Source organism: Notechis scutatus, chromosome 9 (assembly GCF_049901735.1).
Source record: "Notechis scutatus isolate UNSWTSFEM ecotype Mainland chromosome 9, rNotScu1.2, whole genome shotgun sequence".
In the NCBI taxonomy this organism is placed as follows: Eukaryota; Metazoa; Chordata; class Lepidosauria; order Squamata; family Elapidae; genus Notechis; species Notechis scutatus.
The window spans coordinates 19,933,641-19,955,742 of record NC_142017.1 but is presented as its reverse complement, the minus strand read 5'-3'; the positions used below and the strand labels follow the sequence as shown (position 1 = coordinate 19,955,742).

The 22,102-nt window shown below is 39.0% G+C and overlaps 1 protein-coding gene across 2 annotated transcripts in view; it reads left to right on the top strand.

Annotated features, from left to right (window-relative positions):
* The first annotated feature begins 4,123 nt into the window (after positions 1 to 4,123).
* Positions 4,124 to 22,102, top strand: part of DRC7 (dynein regulatory complex subunit 7) — a 45,878-nt gene continuing 27,899 nt past the window's right edge. The window contains exons 1-5 of one of the 2 annotated variants that reach the window (XM_087971711.1): positions 4,124 to 4,141; positions 6,109 to 6,288; positions 16,985 to 17,159; positions 19,971 to 20,096; positions 20,916 to 21,110. In XM_087971711.1, the coding sequence (XP_087827837.1) occupies positions 6,146 to 6,288; positions 16,985 to 17,159; positions 19,971 to 20,096; positions 20,916 to 21,110 (639 nt within the window). In that variant the 5' untranslated portion in view covers positions 4,124 to 4,141; positions 6,109 to 6,145. Of the gene's footprint in view, positions 4,142 to 6,108; positions 6,289 to 16,984; positions 17,160 to 19,970; positions 20,097 to 20,915; positions 21,111 to 22,102 lie in introns of those variants that run through there. The other variant, XM_087971712.1, reaches the window with a different exon arrangement.

The following is a 22,102-nucleotide window of genomic DNA, read 5'->3' as shown; positions in this document are numbered from 1 at the left end:
GTGAGCCAGAGGTAGGGGGGAGGGTTAAAAAAAATTGAGCTGGTGGCCATAGTCATGTGACTTTAGCCCCTCCCTCTTTTTAAGGTGCTGAGTGCAAATGACTTTAAAAGGGTAGGCTTTGAATGGCTGCCATCTTAACGTTTTTGACTCCTTTGAGCAGAAGACTCTGCTGTGGGCAGGGTAGAGGTTGGAGGTCCTTCATCTTGAATAGTTGTGCAGCTGAGAGCTTCCCTCACTAAGGAGGATCTAGGGATGTTCTCAATTCATTCACACTTCCAAGAACTACAATCCCACCCTCTTCCTTCAAATCTGGCCACCGTGATATTCATTGGCTCTCTTTCAAAAACACATATCCATGGTTAAGAGAACTTGGCTTATTCATGAGTTTCCTGCATTCTTGAGACACACTAAACCATAATCAGCCTACCCTATTGACATTCACATGGCAAGCTAAGCTACAATAATGGTTAGCTGGTTTGCAGTTCAAAATGCCACTCAAATGCAGCCATCATGAAGAGAGTTGGGGGGAAATTCTCTTCTGGGTTTAGTGACTATATTTAGTGCAGCACATTTTGGGTAGATGAATTAACTACAGGTTACAAAATTAATTTTCTGTATTCTCAGAGCATATGGAGCCACAAACGATCAATTTAACCACACTGATGGGTTTGTAAGCTAGAACTGATTAAGATTACCAGGTAGTTTGTGTTTTATGGCATCCTAGAGACACAGCCAATTGTATTTACACATGTTTATTCCAATTGACTGAACTGTGGATTACACAATGATCCCCATCTTGCATTTGGACATTGCATGGGCTGTGCAATTAATCCAGCGTTCCTGGTTCATACAACACAATGAATGATAAACTAACTTCATGGCTAGTTTTACTAAATTAGTTTGTGGCTCCTTGTATTCCATTAGGGCAAGCCACATTAACAAATAGCACAGAAGACAAACTGACTGTTGTCTGAATTGTCAATATATCTCATCTTAAAATACCTTCTATGCCACAGACATTTTCAAGCCAGCAGTTAGTTTATTAATTATTTGGTATTAATTCAACTTATTTAGCTGCCCACTCAATATGTGATTCAGAGAGGCATACACGATTAAAAGCAACAAATAACCCTCTCAAAAAATATAAAGAAATATATTGCTCTAATGACAGCCATTGAGATATTTTAAAACTCAGAAGATCAGAATTTTCAACACGTGCGGTCTACAATTACTTAAACCTGGAAAAAAATCCTTCCCCAGTCTTAATTTAAAATGCATTAATTATTCTATCTAGCAGTAGATAAAAGTATTTTCAATCAATTGTTTCATCTTCAAAATATTTTCGTTGAATGAAGAGAGGTGATTATAGCTCTAATAAAACTCTTTTGCCTTTAAATGCACCCGACTGGTTCAAAACAAGCAAGGATTTTCCCATTGCGTCATCTGGGTGAAATATGATTTAAAATCTGCCGTTCAGACACCTGTTTAAAACAATTAATCTCAACATTTTGAAGAACAGAGAACCAGAAATGGTGAGTGGGAGAGCAAAGCGTCTAATTTTGAGAATTGCTGTAACTCAAATGACAGAGGTTGTTTCCTTGAACTCTAGTGAAGGGCACTAACATCAAAGTTTTAAAAAAGTGATTTAAAAGAGGTTTCTCTTTCAGAAATCCTTACAACGTCTACCCACCACAAGTCATTCCCACTACTCAGAAGAAATTCAGAGAATAATCCTGCAAAGGGAACACTTGAAAAATTCACACACACACACACACACACACACCAGGAAAGAAATGTGTAATTCTCAAAAGAAAAAAAAGAAAAAAAAAGGAACCCTTAAAGTTTCTTTAGTCAATTTCTCTGAAGAAGAACAAGTTATTCCAATACCAAAACTAAAAGCAAACCCAAAAAGGGAAGTTGAAAAGAAGGACTTGACATTAGCACAACCCAAAGATATTCCTTTGAGGAGATGCAATGTGATGATTCACTTACTTGTGAGTAAGCCCTGCTGGAGTTCAGAGTAAGGACAAACAGGCTGCTCATCTGCTCTCTTCCTCACCATTAACAGCTCAGGAGCATCTATGGGAGATGGCACGGACTTTTCTCTGCCCTTATATATATTATCTCCAAACCAGCTGATCCCCTCCTTCCAAGGTTTTTGGGATAACTATTCTTTTGCCAGATTGAGACCTTCTAACGCCTCTGAAAATACTGCCTAGTAACAGCAATTCAAGGCAATAAGCCACTGTTTAGAAGCTAGCTTGTATTTTGGAGTGCCTGGCTTCCCAGGGTGTAGAAAATTCTTGCTACCTTCCAACTTCTCGATCTCCTCTTGTCTTTTTAAAACTGCTTCGAGAGAGAATCTTCCAGAATGCTCCAACACTGGAAGTTTTTAAAAAGATATTGGATAACCATTTGTCTGAAGTGGTGTAGGGTTTCCTGCCTAAGCAGGGGGTTGGACTAGAAGACCTCCAAGGTCCCTTCCAACTCTGTTATTCTCATCTAGACGTTCCTTTTTTAGATCCTTGAAGAGAATCAGGGCAAGATTTAATGCAGACCCACCGCTGATCGGCTGGGTTTCCTTTGGTTGCCCTGCGTAGGAGAACAGAGAACCTGTAGTAAAAAAATGTTGAATCCCACCACTGATGTGTATGTATGTTTATTGTTGTTTCAGGTCTACCCTTTTTCAGGGGTGGGGTTAGCATGTCAAGACTGACTCGAACTTTTACCTATATTCTGTTTAGCTGGCAGCTTGACAAAGAATAAGGGGTGGGTGGGATGGATTGGAATTCAAGGGTGGGGGAATGGCATCCAATCATCGTTAGTAATTCCTGTAAGACATTACTCCCCTCCCTCAAGGACACCCAGAGCAGATGCCCCAGTGTGATCAGCTGGTTCCCAAAACAAAATGGACAAACAGGATTGGAGGATGTAATGGACTGTGGATGGGCCATGGGGAAGAGTGGAAATGATGAACTATGACTTGCTTTTGCACAGAGAAATCGAGAGCTGGTTTCGCTTCTTCTTGTGCCACTGTGGATCTATTCAGTAAAGTTTGTACTCTTGGTAAAATAATGTCCCAGGAGTTTCTTTTTTCTGGATTCGCCAACTGGACAGTTGACGCTTAACAACCGTGTTACTAACTTAACTGCAATGATTCATTTAACAACTTTAGCAGGAAAGGTTGTAAAACAGGGCAATAGCAATAGCGTTTAGACTTATATACTGCTTTCCAGCTCTCTCTAAGCGGTTTACAGAGTCAGCCTCTTGCCCCCAACAATCTGGGTCTTCATTTTACCAACCTCAAGTGAATCAATGGCTTCCCCATTGACTTTGCTTGTCAGAAAGACGCAAAAGGGGATCATGTGACCCCGGAATACTGAAACCGTCATAAATATAAGTCAGTTGCCCAAGTGTCTGAATTTTGATCATGTGACCATGGGGATGTTGCAATGGTCATAAGTGTGAAAAATGGTCTTCAGCCCCTTTTTTCAGTGCCACCGTAACCTCAAACAGTCACTAAATGAATGGTGGTAAGTCAAGAACTATCTGTGATGGTGATGACTGTTTGCGGCCTTCCCAGTGGGCTTCTGATAAGTAAAGTTGATTGGGGAAGATTTGCTTAACAACAGCAGTGTTTCACTTAATGACTGTGGCAAAAAAGGTTGTAGAATCAGGCGAGATTCACGTAACAACTACCCTGCTTAGTAATATAATTTCTTGTCACAGTTGTGATTGTAAGCTGAGAGCCACCTATATTGACTTATTATACTGGTTTGTTTGCCATAACAATTATTTTTCTATTGACGATATGAAAAAGGGTGAAGGGAGAATCCAAAATTAAAACAAAACAAACAGGTGAATGTTATTGATCGTTATTGCAGAGGAAGTGCTGGTCCATTCTCTTAGAAATCCTCCAGAAATCTCATTCTGTTTTCCTATTCTTGCTTTTTAACATCCCTGTTTCCCCAGCTGGAGCAACTGGTTGAAGCAAAGGAAGCAAACTACGACTCCCAGAGGCCTCTGCTTCCAGAAGCTGGTTGTCATGGAGACGGAGATCAACAGACCTTGCAGGAAAGAGAAGAGACTGGGAGGTCAGTGACCCATCCGGGAGTGTGAAAAGGGTCAAGCACGTTTTAAGGTGATATAAACAAGGAGGAGCGAAGGGCAAAACTGCAAGTGCAATTCACACACTTTTAACCATCATTGCTTGGTTAGAGGCAGGCATGGAAGCATTGACATACTTTCAACTTTTCCAAAGTTTAGAAGCTTGGGGGGGAGGGGGGGGAAACCCTGCTAGAAATATTGCAATTTTCTCTTTGCATTAATTTATTTTTAAAGGGATGTTTTTCGCTACTTGCTGTGTCTAAAACCCATTTGGTTTTAAAAATAACTTCACTCTGCCTTTCCATCAAGAAAGATCTTATTTTCCCCTCCTGGTAGTATTTTTTTTCTCTCTGTGTCATTTAGCTTAGAGTCTGTTTTATTTGTTAGCCAAAAAACCTTGGAAAGCTGGAAGAAAGCTTTGTATTTCAGCGGCTAGAAATTTTCATTTCTTAACAAAAAGAAAAGAAAACAGACTGAGAATGGGACGTGGAAATTATAATTATCGAGCTGAGAATGCCTGCGATCTCAGGAGTTTTAAAATCTCTGAAAGGAGAAATGCAGAGAAAAAACCCTTTTTTATCTCTCTCTCTTTAGCCCATCATATTTTTTCCTTGGCAAGGGCTTAATTGAGAAACATAACCACAGTCATGGTTACGGGTATCTAATCTTAAAAAATAATCTTCCGGAATAATGGTCTTATTTTCTATACAAATAATGCTAAATCAAGGATATGTTTGAAGGCTGGTCTCTTTCTTTCTTTCTTCTCAGAAGAAAAGGGACGAAATCAGGAGGGAGGGAGGGAAGATTGGGGGGAACAGCTTGACCTACTGAAAAGTTGCCAGCTCTTTTTTTAAAAAAATATTTCTGCTTTGGTGTTTACAAACCTCCTTGGAATTCCTTGCTTGAGAAGGACACGGTGGAAGAACGGGGGATGTGTGGAGAAAGAGATAAGGCGAACATGTGCATGGCTATTCATCCTGATTTGTCCTTAGGAAAAAAAAAACATAGCTTCAAGGCTTGTCCACAACCATTATTGAGAAAAGGTGGAGCATTTCCTTCCATGAATGCTCAGACATTTTTGGATTGTCAACTTTCATCCCATCGAGCTAAATTGCAGTCAGCCATGTGCATTTGCACATGTGAGCAAGCGGGTTAGGGTTAGGGTTGAACCAGAGTTAACAGGTTGTCCTCAAGTTGCCCCCACAACTGAGCACAACATTTCTGTTGCTAAGTGAGGCAGCGGTTGAGTGAATTTGCCCCATTTTATGACCTTTCTTGCCCCAGTTGTAAAGTGAATCACTGCAGTCCTGAAGTTGCTAAATTTAATCTGGCTTTTCTTTTATGTACATTGAGAGCATTTGCACTCCTCATCTCTTATTCTATTATTTTTCTTATATGTACCCATTTCATATATTCACAACTATGTATACACTTGTACTTATTATCTTGTAAACAATTGACAAATCAAATAAATAAATAAATAAAAAATAAATAAATTCCTTGTGTATCTAATCATCCTTGGCCAATAAAGAATTCTATTCTATTCTATTCTATTCTATTCTATTCTATTCTATTCTATTCTATTCTATTCTATTCTATTCTATTCTATTCTATTCTATTCTACTTTCTTTCCTCCCTCCTCCTCTTCCTCCTCCTCTCTATTCTATTCTATTCTATTCTATTCTATTCTATTCTATTCTATTCTATTCTATTCTATTCTATTCTATTCTATTCTATTCCTCCCTCCCTCCTCGTCTTCCTCCTCCTCTTCTCTATTCTATTCTATCATATTCTATTCTACTTTCCTCCCTCCCTCCTCCTCCTCCTCATCTCTATTCTATTCTATTCTGTTCTGTTCCGTTCTATTCTGTTCTATTCTATTCTTATCTGGGGAGGTTTGAACTGCCAAATTGCAGTCAGCCAGCAGTCAGCAGAAGTAGCCTGCAGTACTGCACTCTAACTACTGCGCCACCGTGGCTCTTCTTTGACTTTGTCACTCAGGTTTTTTCAGACAATCTGTACTGTTGCGAGCAGCAAGATGGAGGCCCAGGAGGAAAAATCCGGATCTCCCCAAATGGGAGGTGAGAAAGAATTGCAAAACTCTTCGAAGCTCACTGCTGAAGTCCAAGACCTGGAGAAGCAGCTGTCACGGATCAAAGTCCATGTTCCTAAAGGTGTATGGTAAGCAATATCTAACTTCCTTTAGGGCATGAAAGTTAATTACTGTATTGACCCACTTTCTGGGTTCTCACAAGACATTGTTGTCCCCGAAGCCTACTAAATGGCCTGAAATTTCACACTGTGAAATTGATTAGCCCATTGTGAGAATGCACATTGAAATTGATTAGCAGAGCATGAAAATCTATTTGAAATGTATTAGCACGTTGTGAAAATCCATGTTATAGTATGCTGGAAAATCTACGATGAAATTTATTAGCCCATTGTGAAAATCCACATTGAAATTTATTAATGTAATTGAAAATATGCTAAATGGTTGATCTTGGTTAACACAGATATCTATTCAAATTAAAGATGGGTGCAATTACCTCCTGTCTCACTCATTTTTTTAAAAAAACTATCTCGGCTAATTAACCTGACTTACAACCATAACTTACCCCAACATTTCTGTTGCTAACAAAACATTTGTTAAGTGAATTAGCCCCATTTTATTACCTCTCTTGCCACAGTTGTTAAGTGAAGCACTGCTCTTGTTAAGTTAATAACACAGTTGTTAAGTGAATCTGGCTTTTCCTCCTTGACTTTGCTTATAAGAAGGACGCAAAAGGGGATTCATGTGACCCCTGGATGCTGCAACCGTCATAACTATGAACCAGTTGCCAGGGATTTGAATTTTGATCACGTGACCATGAGGATGCTACAATAGTTGTTACTGTGAAAAATGCTCGTTAGTTGCTTTTTTTTTTTTCCAGTTCTGTTGTAACTTTGAACAGTCACTGAGGGAACCATTGTAAGTCAAAGACCACCTGTAGTTAGCCATATTTTAGCCTTGTTTATTAGCCAAAAAAACCAGTCCAGGAGTTAATTTATGATGCGATGTGTCTCAGAAATTTTAGCCATCAGAAAGTGTACTAGGAAAATTAGCTCCGGTTACAATATTTTCTCTAGGATCAAGTCCTTTGTATCTTTCCAGGTTTTGCCCACAATATAGCAATAAATATAAACTCCCCGGACATTTAATTCTGAGTTCAGAACTTGTCTAGAGATATGACATAGCCTGGCAAAAAATGCTGTACTGCAGACAAGAATAAAACCATGTCCATGCAAATTTCTACTTAATGCAATACCCAGAAGTCAAAGTTGTTACAGTGGTACCTTGGTACTCAAATGCTTCGAAACTCATCGAATTTGGGACTTAGCGCATTTTGACATGAAAAGGTTGTCCCGGTACTTCTCGTTTCTTTGGTATTCAATGCACAAGGTAGAACTTCATGGTGTAGGCTGCCTTCCGACTCACTATATTGCAGAGCAAAAGACATTGCAGAGAAGAGCAACAAAGATGATTAAGGGGCTGGGGGCTAAAGCCTATGTAGAATGATTGCAGGAATTGGGTATGTCTAGTCTGATGAATAGAAGGACTGGGGGAGACATGATAGCAGTGTTCCAGTATCTCAGGGGCTGCCACAAAGAAGAGGGAGTCAAGCTATTCTCCAAAGCCCCAGAGGGCAGGACAAGAAACCATGGATGGAAACTAATCAAGCAGAGAAGCAACTTAGAACTAAGGAGAAATTTCCTGACAGTAAGAACAACTAATCAGTAGAACAACTTGACTCCAGAAGTTGTGAATGCTCCAACACTGGATGTTTTTAAGAAGAGATTGGATAACCATTTGTTTGAAGTGGTGTAGGGTTTCCTGCCTAAGCAGGGGGTTGGACTAGAAGACCTCCAAGGTCCCTTCCAACTATTCTATTCTATTCTATTCTATTCTATTCTATTCTATTCTATTCCATTCCATATTCTATTCTATTCTATTCTATTTTATTCTATTCTATTCTATTCTATTCTATTATCTATTCCATTCCATTCCATATTCTATTCATTCTATTCTATTCTATCTCATTCTATTCATTCTTTCCATTCCTATTCCCATTCCATTCCATTCCATTCTATATTCTATTCTATTCTATTCTATTCCTATTCCATTCCATTCATTCTATTCTTCTATTCTATTCTATTCTATTCTATTCTATTCTATTCTATCTCTATGCTTCTATGCTGCATGCATTCCATTCCATATTCTATTCTATTCTGTTCTGTTCTATTCTATTCTTCTATTCTATTCTATTCTTTCTATTCTATTCTATTCTATTCTTTCTATTCTATTCCATTCATTCCATATTCTATCTTTATTCTATTCTATTCTATTCATTCTATTCATTCTATTCTATTCTATTCTTTATTCATTCATTCATTCTATTCCATTCTATTCATTCTATTCTATTCATCCATTCCATTCCATTCCATTCCATATTCTATTCTATTCTATTCTATTCTATTCTATTCTATTCTATTCTATTCTATTCTATTCCATTCCATATTCTATTCTATTCTATTCTATTCTATTCTATTCTATTCTATTCTATTCTATTCTATTCTATTCCTTTGGGGGAAAATTCATTTGATACTCATCATTTTTGGTACTTCTTGTGCCTCCCAGAACCAATTAATAATGAGTTCAAGGTACCCCTATAAATACCCAGTTTTCTGAACTGATCTTGTAACTAAAATTACATATATTTAGTTCTTTGTCACCTAAAGCTCCCCATGGTACAAACATACATTTGGAGATATTTTTTCCTGCCAAATGTCCATGAGATTTCTTCATCCCCAACCCATCTACAAGGTAGCTTTAATTACATTGGTGTTAAAATAACACTTTCTGCCTTATTCTAACACAGGTGTTCCCAAACAGGGCTGCTTGTACCCCCTGGGGATGTGAGACCATATTCCGGGAGGGGGGTGGGAAAACTTGGGTTTAGAAGTTTCAAAATTATAGTATATATACATAATTATATGCATATAATTATCTACTTTTGCAAAGCATGCGAGAATATATCAGAAGCATTCTTGGGAGGGGAGGGATATAGAAAAGGTTAGGAAACCCTTTTAGAATCTAACACATCCAAAGCCAGCATCCAAGTAGATGTAAATGTTAATTTTTCCAAATTCGGAGCAGCGTTGTGGCCCATAGAAAAATGGTGCTGTCTCCAAATTTTTTGGACATGCCATTCTTCTCGAAATTTGGAATTTAAACTTGCCCAGGGATTCAGCAGCCTTGCTCATGTGTACTGAACCATGGCAGAAGTATGACCTGGTAACATCTTCTTTTTCCCACAAGTGAGACAGCCTGGGAATTGTGCTAAATCGCTTTTCCCTTTTCTTCTGACCTCAATTCCTGGCAGCCTCAAGGGGTGTGAAATCTCTTGAAGTGTTATCACCATTTATTTTGGAAGTCGGGGCTACATGGGAACAGAAGCAACCGAAGCAGGACAGCGATGGGCCAAGAGGAACCCTATCTCAGGCCAGCTGTTTTCTGCTGACTCAAGGTTGGGTAAAGATTGTTTTAACGTGATAGCACAGGAAAAGCCCTTCGCTGAAGTCCTCTGTTCTTATGCTGTAGGAACTTTTTAAAAAACCAAACTGTTTTTTTTTAAAAAAATAAATTTTATTGAATTTTCAAGTTTAAAAACAAATTCTACATATATTTTTTGCAGTTGTTTTATTCCCTTCTCCTATACACACACACACACACACACACACACACACACTATATACAATTACACTTTAACAGTTTTACATTTACATTCTCTTTTCTTTCTGTTGTCTAACCAGACATCTCATTTTTCCCAAACTGTATAGTATTCTTTTTCTTCCCTCTCCTGCAATTCCATTGTAAATTTGTTCATTTCTGCACAATCCATCACTTTCTTTATAATCATGTCATCTGTGGGGGTACGGTTTTCTCAGAAGATTGAAATATCTGCAACGTTTGATGAAGTCTCATTCATCATCTTCAGGCTTGTGTCTGCAGCTCTGTGCATCTCACTCTGAGAAGCACAGAGCTGCAGACAGCCTGAAGATGATGAATGAGACTTCATCAAACGTGCCTAGATACTTCCAATCTTGCTGAAGAAAACCCGAATAACCAAAGATCCACATACAAATACCGCGATAACCTCAGAATATATATAATATATATATATATATATATATATATATATATATATATATATATATATATATATATATATATATATATATATATATATATATATATATATATATATATAATTAAACATTCAATATCTTTTGTATATTCACCTTTAGTTATCCCTAATACTAGGACTGTTTCAGGTTTGGGCACTATCTTTTATGGTGGTTTGACATTGAAATGAGACACAGGGAACTGTCTCTGAGAAAATGCCAACCCTGAGAGAACTCAGGTAGCAGTATTTATTGAGAAAAACACAAGCAAAATATACAGTATGCATATTCAGAAAACAATGACCTCAACAGGAGATTACTTCACCAGCATGAGAACACACAATCTTGGAAAGTCCCAGATGTTACCTTGCTAGGATGAGATCATACAGCCACGGAAAGTCTCATGGGAAAGTTTGGAAAGTCCCATGAGAAAGCACAACTGTGTATCTTGTACCTTGAACTTTCACCCATTTTCCTATTCCTTCTAAACTGGCAGAATCAAAACAGAATGAGGCACTCTGAGCAAAGATACTCCTACCCCACCAAGAATGCCCACATCTTCCTAGACTTACTGCTAGTTATACAAAGGCCTTACAGAAAATGATAAAATGATTAATAAAATATATTACCACATTCCCTCCTTTTTTATTTATTCAAAGATAGGGGGTGTTTTAGTGGCATAGTACACAGTTCCCTCATGACCTGATCCCACACGCCGGAAGACTGAGGTACACATTTGTAATAGATTAGGAATACATTGAATAAAACAACATAATAAGATACATATAGCAATAATAATAACAACCCCTTGCAATAAGGAGCGAAACCAAGATCCATCAGGAAGCCAGGACCACAGACTGTCCCAGAATGATGCATTAAACCCATCGGCTCCAGATTGATGCTGAGCAATACGATCTTCCATGTCCTGAACAGTCTTTGTAATGTTTGGCTCATAATTATGTATAAAAACACAACAATGTGAATGAATTAAAGCACAAACTCCTCCTTGAGCAGCTAACATAATATCTAAAGCATATCGATTTTGCAAAGTAACTGTACGAATTTCAGACATTTCTACATTAATCATCTTAATATTCTTTATAGTATCATTAAACATAGCAACAGTAAAATTATTTAAAATATGAATATCCCTATAGTTCATAGCAATTCCCAAAGGCGGATAAGACCTCGAGAAATTTGTGTCCATAGATTACCTCCCATGGTTAGGATCTGGAATTGCTCTGTTGTAGCACAAGACAACTGTTTTCTCCAGGTTGCATTCTTTATTAAATCTTTTTCCTCAAAAGGCACTCCATGCAATGTTAGTCCTTCTCCCACTCTCCCAGGAAGGTGCATACACAACCAACAATTGGTGATGTTCAAGTTTTTGGCAGTTGTGCGCAAATCTTTAATGTAATTATTATCGGTCCACAAATCATCGCCCAAATCTCCGGCACGCTGAACATGCTGTCGCTGCTCTCTCCGCACCCGAGCAGCCCAGGACAGATTAGGCAGAATCAGCAGGATCAGGAACCACAGATGCGCCATCCTGCTGTTCCGAAACTTCCTTCACAGGTGCCTGCGAATGATCAGGCCGAACACACCGACCAGGAACCCAACGAATTTGACCAAGATGTTCAACTGCTGCATAACCACGCGTCCCCACGTTATCAGCTCAGCAGGAACCCATGCGGATCCGGAAGGAACCGCACCAACACCGAGGTCTCACTGCATCTGTAGAAGGAGAAGAAAAATGCCTGCTGGCAGCCGCAGGGGGGTTACCAGACAAATTTAAAAATTTAAAGTATATAAAGCTAGATTTAATTGATCTTGAATCGCCGGAAGCCCCAGGAGCTTCCTCCTTTTTATTTAATTTAGTCAACATGGTCTTGAGCGTGGCATTTGAGCAACAAAACACACATTCACACGCTGCTCCAAACATCCTTGTAACAACAAAAGCAATCTTAAAATATCAGGTGATATTCCAGGAGACAAATAAGAACCTGCTACAAAGGGTAACAAATTATACACATACAATGAATCCACTATTAAATTAAAATCCTGATTGTGAAAATTTTGAAAAGCCAAAACTACAGCAGCAAGTTCTGCCTGCTGGGCAGACTTCTGCTCTGAAGTCACTTTTGTATGCCAAATTCAGATTTATCTTTCCAAACACAAGCACCAAAAACTTTCCCTCCATCAGTAAAAACTGTAGGAGCATCTGATATGCCCAATGGTATCCTTTCTTACATTTTGGGCACACTGATTTAGGACGAACACCCTGTCCCATTGATCTCTTATTCTGCTGACTTTGACCTCCTCCAGGAGCCCGACATTGCGCTTTAAAATGTCCAGGCTTCCCACAATTGAAACAATTCCCTTTTGAGCATGTCCTGTTTGTAAAGCCAGAGCTAAAGTTTCCATGTTAAAAGACTGACTCCCTACCTTCCTACATGCATTAATCAAATACGCGATTTCTCTCTCTCCACTTGCTACCAGTGGATTTAAAATCTTTTTGCAATCTGTGTTAGCTTGTTCTACTGCTAACTTAAAAGCAACTCTTTCTGGGCGAATTGATTATCAATTTGTCTTTCAATAGCCAATTTCAATCTGCTAATGAAATTTTCATAGGGTTCATTGTTCCCTTGTTTGATGTTAGTAAAGGTCTTCTCACCACCTTCGCCATCAGGGAGAGACCCTATGGCTTGAAAAATTATTTGTGGGAGAAGAATGAACCCTTCCTCAGGCATACCATCTCTCTGTTGTTCCACTGTTGTAAAATTACCAGCTCCGTAAAGCTGATCTGGGGTAACATTTGCTGTTCCCCTCTGGACTGCCAGCTGTCTCCATTTCTGATCTAACACCAAATATTGAGCTGGAGTTAAAATCATATTCAACAGAGCTTTCCAGTCAGCCGGAATCATTTTATTTCCATAACCAACTGCTTCTAACAATGCCTGAGTATATGGCGTTCTAACACCATATTCTTTTGCTGCTTGCTTAACTTCTCTCAAAATTCTGAGCTGTAAAGGCTTCCACTCCCACTGCGGTTTAATGCAGCATCCATGACAATTTCCACTGGATTAAGTTGAACTTCTACTCCAAACTCCACCAAATCATCTCCTGATAATTCCCCTCTATTCTTTGCTTCTTGAATAGCTGCAGTAACTGCATCCACCTGAACCCTTAAAGGTAAACTCTTATCTTCTGACAAAGTATTTCTAGCGCCAGACAGTCCCCCCAGATTTATCTGGAGGTGCCGTCGGCGGCAACAAACGTGCCGCATGGTAAAGCGGCAAACCTTCTTCGGGGGTGCTAGGAGGCGGTTGTTCATAAGTAGCTAACGCATCCATAATCACTCTCCAGGTTAACAAAATTGAAGAAGGGGCACGAGGTTCCTCATTTGCAAAAATTTCCTATCTTTTTCCAGGACTCTACTTTAATACTACCTCCCCTCCGGATATGACTTAATATTTTTCCAAACATACTGTAGTAAGTCCTCAATTTCTTTCTTTCCTACAGCACAACCCCTACTGCCAATTCCAAACCCAAAACTATTCCCAATGATCCCTCTCAATTCCCTGATGTGCTCTTTCTGAGCCTTCGAGAGATCTCCCCCATACTCACGAAAAGAATCTATCTTCGTCCAGCGAAGAAGATGAGGGCCCAGTCGACGTCCGCGACGATGAGTATAGGATGCGGAAACGTATAGCCTTCCAAGCTATCACGTCGGGGTCACCATTTATGGTGGTTTGACATTGAAATGAGACACAGGGAACTGTCTCTGAGAAAATGCCAACCCTGAGAGAACTCAGGTAGCAGTATTTATTGAGAAAAACACAAGCAAAATATACAGTATGCATATTCAGAAAACAATGACCTCAACAGGAGATTACTTCACCAGCATGAGAACACACAATCTTGAAAGTCCCAGATGTTACCTTGCTAGGATGAGATCATACAGCCACGGAAAGTCTCATGGGAAAGTTTGGAAAGTCCCATGAGAAAGCACAACTGTGTATCTTGTACCTTGAACTTTCACCCATTTTCCTATTCCTTCTAAACTGGCAGAATCAAAACAGAATGAGGCACTCTGAGCAAAGATACTCCTACCCCACCAAGAATGCCCACATCTTCCTAGACTTACTGCTAGTTATACAAAGGCCTTACAGAAAATGATAAAATGATTAATAAAATATATTACCACATCTTTAAGCTTCTTATTTCCTGTAACCAGATCTTTACCTTATTCCAAAATTCCTTCGCTTTTGGGCAGGTCCATCACATGTGAAAGAAGGTCCCTGGTTTCTTTTTACATTTCTAACATTCCGGTTTTAAATTTCGGTAGATTTTAGCCAATCTCACCGGTGCTTGATGCCAACGATAAAAAATTTTGCACAAATTTTCTTTATATGAAGCTGTCATTGTTAATGTATAATTTTTCATTCATAGTCTTTCCCAATCTTCTAATTGTATACTGTTTTAAACTTCAGTGGAATTGCACCATGGACAGGAGGTTATACAACTTGCCTCGTGGTATAACCGGAACAATCTGGAACTGAACACACTCAAAACTGTAGAAATGGTGGTAGCCTTTAGAAGAAACCCTCCCATACTACCACCTCTTACAATGCTAGACAACACAGTATCAACAGTAGAGACCTTCAAATTTCTGGGTTCTACTATATCACATGACCTAAAATGGACACCTAACATCATAAACATCATCAAAAAAGCACAACAAAGAATGTTCTTTCTGTGCCAACTCAGAAAGCTCAAACTGCCCAAGGAACTGCTGATACAGACAAAGGGGGTTGGACTAGATGACCTACAAGGTCCCTTCCAACTCTGTTAATTTGAATCTGTAAGTTCTACAGAGGAATGATTGAGTCTGTTATCTGCACCTCTATAGCTGTCTGGTTTGGTTCTGCAACCCAACAGGACAGACACAGACTTCAGAGAGGAATTAGAATGCAGAAAAAGCAATCTACCTTCCATAGAGGACCTGTATACTACACGAGTCAAAAGGAGGACTGTGGAAATATCTACAGACCCCTCACATCCTGGACATAAACTGTTTCAACTCCTTCCCTCAAAACGACACTATAGAACACTGCACACCAGAACAACTAGACACAAGGGCAGTTCTTTCCGGAACGCCATCACTCTGCTAAACAAATAATTCCCTCAACACTGTCCAACTATTTACAAAGTCTGAACTACTATTACTATTAATCTTCTCATCACTCCTTATCACCCATCCCCTCCCACTTGTGACTGTATGACTGTAACTTTGTCGCTTGTATCCTTACGATTTATATGGACTGTTTCCTAGTATGATTTGATTGCTTATTGTACCCTATGACTATCATTAAGTGTTGGACCTGATGATTCTTGATTCTTAACGAATGTACCTTATCTTTATGTATACTGAGAGTATTTACACCAAGACAAATTCCTTGTGTGTCCAATCACACTTGGCCAATAAAGAATTCTATTCTATTCTATTCTATTCTATTCTATTCTATTCTATTCTATTCTATTCTATTCTATTCTATTCTATTCTATTCTGTTCTGTTCTGTTCTGTTCTGTTCTGTTCTATTCTATTCTAATTTCTATTCTATTCTAATTTCTATTCTATTCTAATTTCTACTCTAAATTCTGTTTGTATTCTACATTCCATTTTCTATTCTATTCTATTCTATTCTATTCTATTCTATTCTGTTCTGTTCTGTTCTGTTCTGTTCTGTTCTATTCTATTCTATTCTAATTTCTATTCTATTCTAATTTCTATTCTATTCTAATTTCTACTCTAAATTCTGTTGTATTCTACATTCCATTTTTCTATTCTATTCTATTCTATTCTATTCTATTCTATTCTATTCTATTCTATTCTATTCTATTCTATTCTATTCTGTTCTGTTCTGTTCTTCTATTCTGTTCTATTCTATTCTATTCTAATTTCTATTCTATTCTAATTTCTACTCTAAATTCTGTTGTATTCTACATTCCATTTTTCTATTCTATTCTATTCTATTCTATTCTATTCTATTCTATTCTATTCTATTCTATTCTATTCTATTCTATGATGGAACAGCACATTAACACAGCACCTTGAACTGTAGATGGTCAGAGAGAGTTCTGTTTCTAGCTTAAAAAAATAAATAAAACAGGCGTCACTTTTGGTCTCCTATCAGGAAGTGATTCCCTGAAATCTCAGCAAATTGCTAGCTATCAGTACAGCTAGTCCTTGACTTATGACCACAATTGAGCCCCCAAAATGTATGTTGTTAAGTGAGGCATTTGTTAAGTGCATTTTGCCCCATTTTATGGCTTGTCTAGTCACAGTGTGGATAAGTGAATCATTGCTGATGTTGAGTTAGTAACATGGTTGTTAAGTGAATCTGGCTTTCCCCGTGCACTTTGCTTGTCAGAAGGTCGTAAAAGGGATATTGCAACGGTCATAAATATGAGTCAGTTGCCAAGCATCTGAATTTGGATCATGTGACTAGGGATGCTGCAATGGTTGTAAGTGTGAAGAACGGTCATAAGTCGCTTTTTTCAGTGAAGTTGTAACTTTGAACGATCCCTAAATGAACTGTTGTAAGTGGAGGACAATTGTTTTATTCCCTTCTTTGTCTTTCCTGCATATAGTGAATTTGATTGGAGCAAGATTGTCACGGCCCACTTGCCGGAGTCCTACAAAAGCAACACACCCAAGGAGCAGTTGCTTCTACAGGTGGCGGATAATTTCCATCGGCAGTACGCACACCTTTGCCCGGACCGTGTACCCCTCTTCCTTCACCCAATCAATGAATGTGGCATGGAAGTAAGTCAGACAAAGAGCTCTAGAAAGGAAGCTCCAAGTTGCCCCAAGAATCTATAAAGCCTTAGTAAGACCACACCTAGAATACTGCATCCAGTTTTGGTCACCACAATATGTTGAGACTCTAGAAAAAGTGCAGAGAAGAGCAACCAGGATGATTAGGGGACCGGAGGCTAAAACATACGAAATAGCTATTCAACCAGTCGATGATGGCCAATTTTCCCCCTTGACTGAAGCACAAGCAGCTTCTTTCTTTTCTGTCCATAATTTGTCCTTATCGCTCATTTTCTTAGAGACCAATTAGAGGTGACACCAGAATTATATTTGGGAAGTATGGAAGGCACACCCATTTTGAGGGAAACCACTATCCAGTACCCACAATTCAGCTATTTTCAAAGCTGTTACTTCCAGTGATGGGTTTCCAAATTGTTTCCTACTGGTTCCATCACTCTGCTAAACAAATATTTCCCTCAACACTGTCCAACTATTTACAAAGCCTGCACTACTATAACTATTAATCTTCTCATTGCTCCCTATCACCCATCCCCTCCCACTTGTATGATTGTAGGACCATAACTTTGTCGCTTGTATCCTTACGATTTATATTGACTGCTTCCTAGTATTATTTGATTGCTTATTGTACCCTATGACTATCATTAAGTGTTGGACCTGATGATTCTTGACTCTTGACGAATGCATCTTTTCTTTTTATGTACACTGAGAGTTATTTGCACCAAGACAAATTCCATGTGTCTCCAATCACACTTGGCCAATCTATTCTATTCTGTTCTGTTCTGTTCTATGCTATTCTGATTTCTATACTATTCTAATTTCTATTCTATTCTATTCTATTCTATTCTATTCTATTCTATTCTATTCTATTCTATTCTATTCTATTCTATTCTATTCTAATTTCTATTCTATTTTAATTCCTATTGTATTCTGTTCTAAATTCTATTTATTCTATTTTAATTTCTATTCTAATTTCTATTCTATTCTATTCTATTCTATTCTATTCTATTCTATTCTATTCTATTCTATTCTATTCTATTCTATTCTATTCTATTCTATCCTGTTCTATTCTATTCTACGCACGGTTCTATGCACGCACGCTTTGCACACATGTGGAGGACTCAAAGTCCGACCACTGTCAACGCTGGTAAGCTGTGATGTTTTTTAGCTCAGCTGAGGCACGGAAATCCACTCTGCAGCTTAGCTAAAAAACAAGGGAATATAGGAGAGGTAAAGGTAGGGGCGTGTGGGCGGGGCCAGCCAGAGGTGGTATTTGCCGGTTCTCCAACTGAACACCACCTCTGGTTACTTCCCCATCTCTCTGTGACATCCTTTTTTTTTTTTGCTGCTCAATCAGCTTTTAACAAAATAGAAGAGAACAAACTTCCACAGCCGTCTTGTTAAAAATGCAGAGGATTTTTATGAAGCAAATCCAAGAACTGAGTTTCCAGGAATTCTCTAAGGTGGTTTTCCCGGGAAATTGCAAGGGAGGACAAAAAATAGCGTGTTTATAATAAATACCACAATCTGTCGCTGCTTGTCCTCCACATTCTAATTTGTAAAGTTCTCTTCGATGGTGTTTTTTTTAAAAGTGGGATGTTGTTGAATCTTTGAAAGGACAACTTTTATATTTGCTTATCTGTTGGCAAAGCGAGTGACCTCCCAGCTGCAAAATTGTAAGTGTAAAAGTTGACCACAAAGTTCCTCTCTGGCATTATCTGATCAGGATAAGCATACAATCTGTATATTCCTTCCTGGGATGAACTTGTGCATGTCATTTGCAAAATCTTCTCATCGTAGAGCGAGCAAACAGGAAACAGCAGCTGGCAAACCTGTTTTTAAAAGTATAACTTTTACACGCCGTGAGTTGTTTTTTTAAATAAGCTCAATTATTTTGCAGAGTAGCTACAGTAGAATGTTATGCCGACCTACAAAAACAGATTTTCCCTGAGCTTGCTTATCTAGAAACTCACAGGAAATTAACAAGATAAAACAGACTTTTAAAAATCTTTTTTTTTTAAATGGCAGTGCATGTGATCAGATTGTGAGATGATAAATGTTGAATACAATCCATTTTGAAAAAGTGAAGATTCAGAAGAAACCCACTAATTTTACCAAACCTTTTTTTCAGGGTTTGGTTGGTGTTTTGGAAGAATTTATTTTTTTAGCCATGAAGAGCCATAGGCTTTGTGTGAATGTTTTGCTTATGCGTTTTGATGCTTAATATGGAAATGCTAGAGCTTTTACAACATTTTTTTTTTAAAAAAGTCCTTTATCACACCTTTATTATTTTTATAAATAATTCTAGGTGCAAGCACACACAATACTCCTTCTTCTCTATATTCCCCAAAACCCTGTGAGGTGGGTTGGGCTGAGGGAGAAGGACTTGACTTAAAGTCACCCATCTGGATTTCGTGCTTGAGGTGGGACTAGAACTCCCAATCTGGTGATTGGTTCATAGTCACCCAGCTGACTTTCATGCTTAAGAAAGGAGTAGAACTCACCGTCACCTGGTGACTGGCCCAAAGTTCCCCAGCCAACTTTCATGGCTAAGGGGGACTAGAACTCACTGTCTCCTGGTGATTGGCTCAAAATCCCTAAGTTGGCTTTCACCCTAAGGCAGCTCTTGAAGTCACAATCCCCTGATTTCTAGCCTTCACCTCTAGACCAAATTGGCTTTTTGAGTTCAAATCTCAACTCGGCTGACATGGGATTGTATTTCTGATGAGCATAGAGTCCTGATTGGTTGATTTATATTTTTTCTTTGTTTGTAAAAGTAACCCACTGGCTTTTGTGTTGCAGAAATTTGTAAGCACAACGGTTCGGCCCACTCTGCTCCCTTACTCAGAGTTATACAACTGGGATAGTGCCGCTCGTTTTGTTTCTGATTACCTCAACATGGAGCCTCTTCCTTCTCCACTAGCACCGGTAAGAAATAGGTCCTGCATGGGTGATCTGAAGGTTCCATGGTGGGGGAACTGATGCAAAGAAGGACTCAAAGCCATGTAGATGTGGTGCTAAAGATGGCCTAAAGCAGGCTCCCTTTTCAGTGTTTCCTAACACCCGGTCCAAGATCCTTCACACATACTATCACAAAGACAGTGCCGATGGCTGCATCATTGGAAGATTTGAAAGACCAGGTTAAGGACATTGTCTTGGAGAAGGTCCACCTAGGTGGTTGCTACAAGTTGACACTGACTGTCCCAAAGTTGACATGTCCCAAAGATGCTTTTTCAAGAAGCAACTTGACTTTCTTGGTTTTTCTTTGAAGATGTTTTACTTCTCATCCAAGAAGCTTCTTCAGTTCTTTCATTTTCTACCATTCAGTCAGAACTTGAAGAAGCTTCTTGGACGAGAAAGTGAAACGTCTTCAAAGAAAAACCAGAAAGTCCAGTTGCATCTTGAAAAAGCACCTTTGAGACAACCATGACCAGGAGGACTGAGAATCTCCATAGACACTGAATTCATGGCATATAATCAATCGGTCAATCATTACGAACTGATATATTTTGCATACTTGTTCGTTTAATTTTTGGTTGTACATCTCATGAACCAAAGCTGTGTCTTTATTGAACGAAATAAACCATGGGTAGAAACAGTATACCAAAATAGTTATTGAAGCATGGAGTTATAAAATGTTCACAGTGCAATCAGCAGTAATCAATAATAAAAATGCAGAGAATTGAAGTTGCAGCGAAAAGTTTAAAAATCACAGCGGGTTCAAGGATGTGTGTCTTCTCTCTCCAGCCCTGTTACTTATGTTCACCAACAACCATCTTGAGGTACCAGCGAGGAAACTGCTTTGATTTTAGTGTGCTTTTATGCTCTCTGCTAATTGGGGCAGGCTATGATGCCTACTGCGTGAACGGCTATGCCACCAAGGACATGTGCATGATGGACGAGTCCACGGAAGAGTGCCCGCTCTTACAGAAGCCAGAAGAGGTGAGAAACAGGACTTGAGTGGGGATCCAGAGCCAGTTTGGCCTACTGGTTAATGCGCCACGCTAGAAACCAGGAGATGGTAAGTTCTAGTCCTGCCTTAAGCACAAATGTAAGCTGGCTATCTTTGGGCCGGTCACCAGAACACAGTGAGTTCTAGTCCCACCTTCGGCATGAAAGTTGCCTGGGTGATTTTGGACCAATCACTAGGAGACTGGGAGTTCTAGTCCCACCTTAGGCATGAAAACCGGCTGGTGACTTTGGGCTGATCATTAGGAGGTAGTGAGTTCTAGTCCCACTTTAGGCATTAAAATCAGCTGGGTGACGATCACTAGAAGATTGTGAGTTCTAGTCCCGTCTCAGGCATGAAAGCAAGCTGGGTGACTTTGGGCCGATCATCAGGAGATGGTGAGTTCTAATCCTGCCTTAGGCATGAAAGTTGGCTGGGTGACTTTGGGCCAATTACCAAGAGACAGTAAGTTCTATCCCGTCTTAGGCATGAAAGCTGGGCCCATCCCTCTCTCTCAGCCCAACTCATCTCACAGGGTTGTTGTTGTGGGAAAAATAAGCAGAAGAAGGAATATTAGGTAGGTTCACTGCCTTGGCTTACTAATCAGAAAAAAACAAAGTGGGATAAATAAAATCTAACAAACAAAAATAAAATAAATAATTTGAAGTTGCTACAAAGATAGAAAGAGAGAGAATAGTGAGTGGACAGTTCAGACAGACTTTGTACTTTAGTTTTAAATCTCCCCCAGATCAGGAGTAGTCCTCTTTTCAGACTAACACATTTTATTAAAAGGCAAAAACTTGTATGAGCTCATTTTGTCTGATGCATGAAGTGCTGAAACAATATTTCTCCAACCTGGGGATTTTAAGATATATAATTCCTAAAACAGCACGGCTTGCTGGGGAATTCTGGGAATTGAAGTCCTCATATCTTAAAATTCCCAAGATTGAGAAACATGGGGCTAAATATAGGTAGTCCTTGACTT